The sequence below is a fragment of the Dasypus novemcinctus genome, chromosome 5 (assembly GCF_030445035.2).
Source record: "Dasypus novemcinctus isolate mDasNov1 chromosome 5, mDasNov1.1.hap2, whole genome shotgun sequence".
NCBI classification, from domain to species: Eukaryota; Metazoa; Chordata; class Mammalia; order Cingulata; family Dasypodidae; genus Dasypus; species Dasypus novemcinctus.
The window spans coordinates 32,449,922-32,461,934 of record NC_080677.1 but is presented as its reverse complement, the minus strand read 5'-3'; the positions used below and the strand labels follow the sequence as shown (position 1 = coordinate 32,461,934).

The following is a 12,013-nucleotide window of genomic DNA, read 5'->3' as shown; positions in this document are numbered from 1 at the left end:
GAGAGCTGATGAAGCAAGATGACACAACAAAAAGAGACACAGATTCCCAGTGCTGCTGAGAATGTAAGTGGACACAGAAGAACACACAGCAAATGGACACAGAGCAGACAACTGGGGTAGCAGGAGAGAAATAAAAAATTAAAAAAAAAAAAAGAGTTCTTTTGCAGTATCAATGGCAAAGTAGAGAAAAACTACATGACAGAACTGTATTCCAAAACTTCACACTATATTACAGAGTAAGCAACATAAAGAACTAGAGAAACACAGTTACATTCAGCAAAAATTAAAATATAAACAAACATTAAGTATGTGCAGTGACCCTAATTTATGAATGTTTTATTTTCTATAACCTCAGATAACCCTTTCAGCAGAGTTCAGAGCTGAAACCATCTAAAATTTTATTCTAATCTAGTTATCTACTTGGAAAGAAATATTTATTATACCATACATTAGGATGCAATGTCACCACACTTAATAATTTCATAATTCAGTATCACAGTTTATGGAAAAGGAATACTAGTAGGCTGCTTGGACTAACAATACTAAAATTCTGAATATATATAGTCTGTGAAAGTCAACTGGCATCTTTTCTCTGCATCCCAAAGAAGGGGAAAAAAAATTCTTCAGTGAAAGTAGGACTTTCCATCACTTATAATGATGTTAAAGCCAAAGACTCAAGGGTACCTCCAGAACCCTGACTCTAACTTGGTAATGGTAAGAGTGATAATTATTTAGGAGGAAAGTAAAACAAAAATGTATTTTTCAGGGTTGTAACCACTTATTGATTATGTTACCATTTGTGTCCATTTGCTGGAGATTACTCAAATTTAAGTGCTCCCAAACTGCTACTTTTTATGTATATATAGTAGTTTCACTGAAAAAAATTTCACAGCCGCATATTACTTTATTTTTCATTCTAGATACAGATAGTTGGACTGAATAAATTTAAAATGAAATTGAATAAAACCAAAAGATAAAAACATTCCTTTCTGGCTCAGAATATTTCGATCTGTCATTACAATTAAATAAATATATAAAAATAAATGCACACTTAAAAAAATAGGTTAATGGAACTAGAAATTTATCTTCCTGTTTTATGTTGCCCTCTCTCCTCCAGTCCACTTGCCAGAAGACATTTCAAATACAATTCCCCTGAAAGCTACAGACTTAATAACCTAATGGGTGGTTACCATTCTTGTTACTAGGTTGATTCTATTCAATCTATATCTAGAAAAATCCTTTTTTTTTTTCCTGGGCAATTTCTTGCCATTAAAGAAAAAAAAAAAAAAATCAAGTGACATGCTAACTAAAAGAGAAGAGAAAGCTGGGTTGATTTCCGCAGCAATCTCTCACAAATTGTTTTCCCTTTTCAAGATTGAAAATAAGACAAAAATACATTCCTTTATATTATTAATGAAAAAATGGGCAATGAATTCTGAAATTTGTGATAAGCCAAATGAATTCATCACTGTATTATGAAAGAGTTTAACACACTTTGATCAACATATTTGCCATGCGAGATCACAATGTAAGAAAATCTGACTGGCCTATGCTAATAAGTAATAGACATAAAAAGATGTCAAAGCATTAGGTATTCGAAGAAAAGCCAAATACTCTCCAGAAATGGTATTCTCTCAACTCTTCTGAATATATATGTATAGATCCCCTGAACACAAAGAAATCTTACAAATTTATTCTTATGCTTTTATGAAGTTAGTTAAAAATTAATGAACAAGAAATTAAAGTGAACCCACTGTAATAAAGTTAGAATATCCTAACTGAAAAACAATTACAATGAAACTATTTATTCACCCATACAATTATAAACATTCTTCAAGGGATATTTTATAACACTATTTTTTAAACAATGTTTTCTTCTTACTCTTGAGACAAACACTGCAGGTTATTTTACACTTCAATAACAAAATGTTCTCATTAGAGTAGGAGCTTTACACTCAGTTTAGAAAGAGCTTTGTGATTTAAAGGAGCATGTTGACTGCTTAGATTTTTCTTCAAACACATTTGTATGCCTCATCTTTCAATTAAGAGGCTTGGTTTTCAACTAGATACAATCGACAGAAAATTGTATTGAAATGGTAGTATATTAATTAATCCTGGGAAATGAACCAGTCAGACTTTGGAGATACACAATTCTCTGTTCAGAACTGGAAAAATACCAGCAGTCTGTAAAATGTGCTCTATTCTTTTCCACTCTTCTCTCCCTTCCCTCCCAAATTATATTCCTGTTTCCCAGAAATGAAAGCAGTAAGATTAATTCTTAGCTTGAAAGAGATGTAATTTCTTAAGTAAAAAAGTTACCTTTCTAGTTTTTTATATTTAGTCAAACAAAACCTTTAATTCTAAGAAACAACTTTAGGGACTTCACTAAGAAAAATTCCCTCTATAGCTGCTGGCTCCAAGTTGACGAAGTTGCTGAACTGTGCAGATGTTGAAGTGGCTCTGAGTTACACTGGGGAAGAAAGAAGAACTAGACATTCCATAGCTGCCTACAGCAGCTTCCTTCCCAGGGGCACCGTTACAGGCTCTACGAAGCTCAATCCTTTGTATAGCAACTGGGGACCCCAGGCAGGGGCAAAGAAATCCCAAAGCAGCTTAAATTTCTCCCAATACCGCAGCAAGAAATAAGACTATTTAAAGAGCAACCAGTTATTTCCCACAATTATGCGGCCTTGGTCAAAAAAAAACAAAGAATATCTTTAGTGAGAGAAAACAAAAGATGTTTCATGTTTTTAAAATTTCAGTCTATTTACAAGAGGTCTTCCTTGGGTCTCCGTAATGGAAATAACTATTTGATTTTTATTCCTGATCAGTTTTTTAATTTGGGGGGTAGGAAGAGAATGATCAAGATGCAGTAACATGGAACTTAACAATTAATTCAACAATTGTAATTGCATGGTTTTAAAGACATTACAATAGTAATGTCATGTATAAAAGTACTCCACTCTTCCATTTTATATCAGTATACAGTCTCACAAGCTCTTTTGAACATTTTAAAGACTAAAATAATTGTATTAATAATGAGAGAAGGTGACTAAATACATACAGCCAAAAAATATTCTTCCTTACTTGTGGAATAACTGATGTTATAGCAGATGCCATTTCCTTAGGACAAACCAGAAAAGAAGGAGCTATAAACTTAGCTCCACTAAAATAACAGAAATATACAGATTACTATTCCTCCCCCAAATTATACTTCTATACTCATCATCTTCTTCTAGAATAGTAAAAGATAATATATAGATACATATTTTGAGTGGTTTTTAAAATACCTTGAATTTATAATACTGTTACAATTATTAATTCTTACTTGGTCAGAAAACCATTATTATACCTTCATATAAGCACCTGTTAAGAATTTACCAGATACAGTAATGAAAACAATAACAATGATAATGTTACCATTTACTATGTGCTTATTATGATTTAAGTATTATACTGAGAGTTTTACATTTATTATCTTATTTAATCCTCCCAATGTAAATTAGCTCCATTTTGTAGATGAAGAAACTGAATTTTAAATTCACTGAACTAGTAAATAGTACAGCCAGGATTTGAACTTTTGGACTCTAATATCCATGTTCTAGTCGCTATTCCCCACTGACAGCATTGAAAATGACATCTGTATGTTAAGCTGAAACATTTTAAGCATTGTTAAAATCAATTTTAAAAGTTTACATTATGTCATCAAATTGTTCGAGACAGAGAAAAATAGTGTCTCTATATGAGTTGTTAGTTAAATCACATTTATAAAGCTTAAATCCCTTCATCTTCCCTAACTACTGATAAATTTTTTTAGGAGATACTGGGGATCTATTTCTTAATAGCCAGAAAAGGCTTACTTCGACCTAGAGTATTAGTATTGAAATAATTCCCAGAATGCTTCCATATTCTAAGTGTTCTATTTCATGTACCTCCTAAATTTCAGGTGCCTACCTTTCTCTGTTTTAGGTTGATTCCCAAAACTACAAGTCAAGTAGCTAATAGATAATTTTACTTTAAATAACAGATTCTGAGGCATGTAAACACTAAACCATGCTTGAAATTTTAGAATAAGAAAGTTTTATGATTTCATAGTGATACTAAACTATCAAATAAGAAAACTTAAAGCCTCAAAAATCCTGTTTATAGCTCAACAACATTTCTCCAAGCCAATGTAATATACTGCAGACAAGGAGGAACACATAAGGCAGAAGCTGATGACATATGGGGTGTGCATAGGACTTCTGGTTAATGGAAGTTCCAAGATGTATAAATAAAAAATGATGTGTGAGTTGGTGGAAAAAACTGTAAGGAAGTCAATTTTTTAATTAAAAAATTATGTAGCATAAACAATGCTAATGAGCCAAAAGTCCCAAGAGATTAGGACTGTATCTGCTCAATTTGAACAATCCACTCACTTTTCATAAATGTACATCCACTCACTTGAAATACCTCAAGCAGAACCTGTTTCATAAAATACTTTTGAAGAATTTTTGTCCTTTCCTTAATAGTTTACCACTTTTTTACTCAAGTTTGAACTTGATGACATATGACCTAAAAAAAAAAAAGGAGCCCAAAATATTTAAATGAATCTCCAAAAAATAAATACCTGGAAGTTCTTCATAAATTTCATCATCTATTGGTTGAATGCTTGTTGATGGACTGCTGATTGGTAGAGGATGATCAACATCATCATATAATTCTCCTCTTTCTTCATCATCCTCAGGAATAATATCAGATTCCAAATCTGTAAGACATGTCAAAGTAAACTTTAAAAGAATGAAAAAAATATTTTTAAAACCATATTTCCTAAATTAATATAGCCCCACAAAGAATTATTGCACTAAATCTTTAATTTAAAAACATTTAAAAGAATTGTTATGTAAATATGAGTTTCATTTTTAAAAAGTGGTCTTCATTAATAACAGAACATAGTAACAGTTAGGTTTCCTTGGTCATGCCCACAGAAGTCAATAAACTTTTGTATCATATTTAAAGACTGTGATTACTTCTTTAATTGATTGCTCTTACCTTGTAATACAAATTTCAGCTGCTGAACCCATTCCTCAGCATCTTTGGGAGAAGCTGCTGTAAACTAATAAAAACAAACAATAACAACAAAAATCACCATAGTAGAAATGGGAGGTATGTCTCATTCTTACCATTACTTTAAGACCATTAGTAATTCTTTTCATGCTTAGTGCTACTTTTCTTGCAAGGATGCTTCTTATAATGTACAGTTAATTTTGACAAATTTATGTAATTGAAGCAGAGGATGATGGATTTGAAACTCTGATCAGCAGCTGGCAGCTGTGCAGGAAAAAAAGCTGCTTCTCTTCATCAATGTCAAAGACAGAACTGATGAATAAAATTTGCCCTTGACAATTAGAAGACACCCATGAATTTCTTTAGACTGCTCAGTACAGTTTTCTTAAAAATGTTCTTGTCAGATTCCAACACACTACCTGACAACTTAATTAACTGGCTTTCAACTGCAATCTCAGATATTTAAAACTTATTAAACATACATTCCATATTGATGCCTAGCTGATAGCTCCTGAATTGCAGAGCCAATACATGCCTTTACCTTCATTTTCTCTCACACCCTCAAGCAATACGATATACATTAACTCTCTGAAATTTTTCTTTTGATAATTTTACTTTTTCTGCTAAGTAATTCTTTTAGGAAATCACAGTTCTGTTAAAATAGATATAAAATGCAACATTTGAAGAGATGGATAAATGACATATTCATTTGTTCTTTTACAAGAAGATATCACTTGAACTAATCTAAAATTTTTTAACAATGTATTTCCTCTTACATGAGTGCTCAGTGTACAAAAGTCAGTATTTTATTATTTTTATTAACATGTCAGAGAGAGCTGTTTTAACAAAATGCTAATGTCTCTATAAATGAAATCAGAACATTTTATCAACTTAATTTCAAGGCAGCATAAAAATTCCAACCTGATAGATACGCTTATCAGGAGCAGAGATTTCAAAACAGCAATCTTTCTTTCCATCCTTCCTAAGGGTGTTATTCATTCTGACATGATAGCCATCTATCGCAAATTCACCTTTCTGTTGTTTGTCTGTTAAAGATAAAACCAAAGTTAGAATTTCATTTACTACAGTGGATATAAATGCTCAGTCAATTATCTTTTAGTTAGATTTTCTTTGCCAATTCTTGATAAGAGTATTTTCTAGTCATATTTGCCTTAGTAATATAATGCTTAAATAGCATTTCTAAATATCCCTTTTATTCTAGAATTATAAAATATTTGGAATGATTGTGTCTCAAAACAATGCCTTAGACAAAGATCAAAAAAGAAGGAAGGTCCAACAATGAGCCCCTGATACTAATGACTATGCTTGTGAGCCTGTGCACCTGAAATAAGAACAAGGCCTAGAGTTGCAGGTTGCCTAAGAGTTACCTCCTGAGAGCCTCCGTATTGCTCATATGTGGCCAGTCTCGAAGCCAAACTAGGCATGTAAATGTATTGCCTTCCCCCCAGCGTGGGACATGACTCCCGGGGATGAGCCTCCCTGGCACCAAGGGATTACTACCAAGTACCAGCTGATGATGTAACTAGAAAATGACCTTGAATAAAAGGGTCAACTCAGACCAGCAGAATATCTGAATCTACATATAATATCAGGAGTTAAAAATGCTTTTTGACCTGAATAAAAGGGGGAAATGGAAAGGACAAATGAGTTTATATGGCTATGAGTCTCCAAAAAGAGCCAGGAGGTTATCAGAGGGGTTGCCCTTATGCACACCTGAGCAGAGTCCCAGACAGATAAAGTAAATACAACCCCAGGTATTGGTTCTTCTGAGGGCTACAGAGACCCACAGGTTGTATGGTCATGGCAGATGGAGTTCAGTGCCATGTCAGTTGGCCCTACTTTGGAGTTTGTGTTTCAGTGTGATGGAGCTGGACTTAGATGTGATCTTTGTTCACAAGTCTCTCCTGTTACTTTTACCAGAACTGTAGTTGGTGCTGGGGTTACTGTATACCCAGGGGACCTGAATCTCTGGACTGACCATGTGATAGCCAGGTCCTGAGTCTAAACAGACTTGCAACTCCTACACTCTGGCTTATTGGACTTACCCCACTCAGCTAACATGGAGGTGAAGAAGGTCAACCACCACACCAGGAAGCCAAGAGTGCCTTCAACTGAAAGCAGGAGAATTGCATCCAGCACCCATGAGGAATCTAAGCCCCCTCTTGATAGAGATGTGGAGTGGACACAACCATTCCAGGGTCCACAAGATGGTGGAATAGAGTATGGATTAGAGTGGACTTACTGATATTCTATTCATGAACTACTGTGATTAGTAATCAAAGAAAATGTGGCATTGGTGTGGAGAAAGTGGCCATGGTGGCTGCTGGGGGTAGGGAGTGGGAGGAAGAGATGTGATGTGGGGGTGTTTTTGGGACTTGGAATTGTCCTGGGTGGTGCTGCAGGGACAGTTACTGGACATTGTATGTCCTCCCATGGCCCACTGGGTGGACTGTGGGAGAGTGTGGGCTATGATGTGGACCATTGACCATGAGGTGCAGCGGTGCTCAGAGATGTATTCACTAAATGCAATGAATGTCTCATGATGATTGAGGAGGTTGTTGTTATGGTGGGAGGAGTGGGGTGAGGGGGATGGGGGGCATATGGGGACCTCATATTTATTTAATGTAACATTAAAAAAATAAATAAAGACCAAAAAAAAAGAAAAAAAAAACAATGCCTTAGGGAACAAGGAGAAACCACCTGCAGATGGTGGTCTTGTTCAGAATGCAGTACGGAAATATTACATTTTATCTAGGGAAACCCAAGAACTGGAACTAGAAGTTGTTACACAAACCCACCACCACAAACCGATGTCTCTTTCAGATTTAGTAAGCCAGTGGGAGACCCTGTCTAGCTAAAAACTTGCTGGGCCATATTTACCATTATCTCCCTTCACCAAGCCCTTCACAAAAAAAGCCTCTAAACAAAACTTTTTTTACAAATCTCCTAACTTAGTAGAAGTGTTAACTCTAAATTTAAAAAGCAAAACAAAGCAAAAATAATAATGACAAAAAGAGATGGGGAAAACTATTTGGATGGAGAAGTGTGGTAAAACAAGGGTAAAAGGGGAAGCGGACTTGGCCCAGTGGTTAGGGCGTCTGTCTACCACATGGGAGGTCCACAGTTTAAACCCCGGGCCTCCTTGACCCCCCTGGAGCTGGCCCACACGCAATGCTGATGCGCACAAGGAGGGCCCTGCCACGTAGGGGAGCCCCACGCACAAGGAGTGCACCCCATAAGGAGAGTTGCCCAGCACGAAAGAAAGTTCAGCCTGCCTAGGAATGGTGCTGCACACACGGAAAGCTGACACAACAAGATGATGCAACAAAAAGAAACAGATTCCCATGCAGCTGGGACATGGACAAAAAAAGTGGACAAAAAAAAAAAAAAAGAACATGCAGCAAATAGACACAGAGAACAGACAACTGGGGCAGGGCAGGGGAAGGGAGAGAAATAAATAAGTCTTTAAAAAAAAAAAAAGGGTAAAAAACATTAGCTGAAATAAATAATTAAGTTCCTTAACCAGTCAATGAACTTTCAATAAAGTACATTTAAATCCCATATGATGAAAAGAAAAGATAGATTTGCACTTTAGTCAGTTTATTTTAAAGACAAGTAAAGAAGGGATACAACACAGGAGTTAATACTCTGAAGCTGAAAATAAAATTAGTCAGCTTTCCTCCTTCACCCAAGTTTTTGATAGAAGAGCTACATAGTTATAGGTTTATTTCAGAATAACACACGATATTAAAATCATAAGTATGGCCAAACTGTTTCTTTTACTGAGCTCATGAGAAAATATAAAGATGTTTCTGTATCATGGGGCAAAGGGTTCTCTGCTGAGTGCACTAATATAATAAAATTTATACCACCTTTTCTTAAATATAATAATTTAATGCCTGAAGTATGATACTTTTTTTTTAAGGAAATACTGGAGATTGAACCCAGGACCTCGACATGGGAAGCAGGCACTCAACCTCTAAGCTACATCCACTCCCCAGTATCATACATTTTTTTTTTTTTAATTTTTTTATTTTTTATTGAATTTGTAATAATATTACATTAAAAATATATATGTGAGGTCCCATTCAACCCCACCCCCCCACCCCCCCTCTCCCCCCCCCAACAACACTCGTTCCCATCATCATGACACATCCATTGGATTTGGTAAGTACATCTTTGGGCACCTCTGCACCTCATATACATTGGTTCACATCATGGCCCATACTCTCCTCTATTCCATCATGTAGGCCCTGTGAGGATTTACAATGTCCGGTGATTACCTCTGAAGCACCATCCAGGGCAGCTCCATGTCCCTAAGACGCCTCCACCTCTCATCTCTTCCTGCCTTTCCCCATACCCTTTTATCCCCTCCTTGTGGCTTTTTGCTTGCTGTCTGCTCTCCATGTCCATTCGCTGCGGGCTCTTCTGTGTTCTCACTTGTCTCCCTTCTTTTTGTTGTGTCACCTTGCTGAGTCAGCTCTCTGCAGCGTCAGCAGGCTGGGTGGCACTCTGAGGTGTGAAGGAGAGCCTGCCTTCATAAGGAGGCCCCAGGACATGAACCAAGGGCCTCCCATATTGTAGACGGGAGCTCATCTGATTGAGCCATAGCTGCTTCCTGTATCATACATTTTTAAAAGATCATGGAGGTTATATCTTATTCCAAATAAGGTGAGAAAATTTAGAAAAGTTTGAGTTAGAAATTTCAGGCTTAAACCTAGCAAAACTATACTTTAAAACTGAGAGCAGCATTTCCCAAAATATATTTCACAGCTATTAATTGATTTCTGTGATGAAATAAATTCAGGAAATGCTGAATGAGACAAAATTAAACAGCCTTTGTTAGTCTAGGCTTTCTTGGGGCCCTAAATACATTTACATACTGATTGAATTTCTAAGGGAAGGATTTAGTATGCAGCATTTCCCAGAATTATTTATCCATATAACTCTTTATTCACAAAACATTTTATAGGACTGGTACTCCCAGGACATATTTTGCACAACAAATTTATACTGAACACTCAAACCAGGCAGATCACAGGTATGTTGGGGCAAAAAGCTAGGAAGACCCTATCAGACCATTTGCACCTTCTCACTGAAATGCGCATGCACACACACACACACACACACACACACGACACATCTGACTGCTCTGGGAATATATGTGAATAAATGATCTACTAGATGGCAAAAGGAATTTTCCCTACAAAAGGTGGAAGTGGTCTGAGGCAAAATGCCAGTATATAGGCTATGATGAGAGCCTTAAACGCCAAGAAACAGGATTTTCAAGGACCAGACAAAGGAAAGTCACTCCTTTGCTGCACAAGTGCTTCATGACTCTTCCTCCTTTCACTAGGACCACTTGATTTAAAGCCATGCTTTCCACCTCCAATCTTGGTCTAAAGGTCTCAACAACACGAGTAGGGGTAGAAATGCATAAGGAGTAGAACTCTAGATCTGGAGATGCGAAATCAGCAATATGATGACTCTGAGTCTGGAATAGCTGCGGGGAGTGAAATACTTTCCTGTGCTAGATTATCTAGGAATAAAACAAACAGCAAAATCAGGGGATCCTTCCTCAGGCTAGCAAATTCGTATTAAAAAAAAAACAACAACCCAGAAACACACCAAGGGGCTATCTGCGTATCAGATCTTCTGAGTCTAAGTAATGCCAAGGATTTCCAGGAACCACCAGAAGCTTGGAAGAAGCAAGGAAATATTCTATTCCAGAGGGAAGCATGACCCTGCTAATACCTTGATTTTGGACCTCAAGTCTCCAAAAATACAAGAGAATAATTTCTGTTGTTTTTAAGCCACCCAGTTGGTGGTACTTTACTACCATAGTCCTAGGGAACAAAGGGGAACGCGATATCTATAGAAGCCTGACCAGGATACAACATAAGAAAAACTGGTATTTAGGAAGAAGAATGACAAATAAAACAGGGTCAACAATCAAAGAAGTAACAGAATAAACCTTCAGTTCCTCAAAGAAACACCTAGATTTGCAGAACAAAGGGTATTGTTTAACCAAGTAAAATAACAAAAAGAAACTAACTTCCAGACTTACTGGAATCACATAAACATCTAAGTGGAGCTGATGGGTGGGACCAGAAAGGCTGGTTTCAGGTTTCTCTCAATATTCAAGACATCAAGAGAATATAACTCTTTCTTAATAATTCTTTCTCAATAACTTTTGCAAATCCATGACCATAAAGTAGGCACATTTCCAATTAGCCAATATGGAACAGAAAGCTCAAAACATGAAACGGGCAGGCATGGCTGTGATAAGATCCTGCTCTTCTCCCTTCTCATTCACTTGTATTCTGGACAGAAACAGGAGAAAATTTAGAATTATATGCAATCTGTAATTTTTAGGTTCATATAGAGGTTAATTCCACAGTGCTTTCTGGGTTACTTTCAATGAAATCTGTTGACTTGAAACCAATTCTTAAGAATAGTGACATGCCAATCAAATGGGAAATAAGGTCATATAAATTCATTTACCTAGAATTGTAAAAGACCAATGAAGTATTTTATCTAAGTGACCTTCCAAAATAGCAAACGCTTACTGTTAAGTGCCAAAAGTTTAAGAAATATTACCCATTATGATATAAGTTCTTCCTAAAATATATACTTCCCTCACTTCTAAAACAATGTCTTCTAAACATAGCTTAATGTTTTCTGATGATTTAGTAGTGTAATTTTGAGTACTAGTTTTCATATTATAGCAACTTAATGCCCTCAGTATTTTTGAGGTGTTTGTTCCTCACAATTAAATTTCCCCCAACTTCTATTTCACACTTTAACCTTGCCCATATCATGCTGTTCAAATTTGATGTCTACAGAACTAAAGGCTGCCAGGAGAAACTAGGTAATGAAATCTATTAAATCAGTAACTTAATTTTACATAATTCTAATTCAGTAGGTTCACGGTAAAAAGCAGTTG

At 36.0% G+C, this 12,013-nt stretch overlaps 1 protein-coding gene across 1 annotated transcript in view; it reads right to left on the bottom strand.

The window, feature by feature from the left end:
- Positions 1–12,013, bottom strand: part of SKAP2 (src kinase associated phosphoprotein 2) — a 184,930-nt gene that overhangs the window by 50,494 nt on the left and 122,423 nt on the right. The window contains exons 7-9 of the mRNA XM_004484801.3: positions 5,968–6,092; positions 5,032–5,095; positions 4,610–4,747 (exon numbers count right to left, since the gene is read on the bottom strand). Of these exons, the coding sequence (XP_004484858.1) occupies positions 4,610–4,747; positions 5,032–5,095; positions 5,968–6,092 (327 nt within the window). The remainder of the gene's footprint in view (positions 1–4,609; positions 4,748–5,031; positions 5,096–5,967; positions 6,093–12,013) is intronic.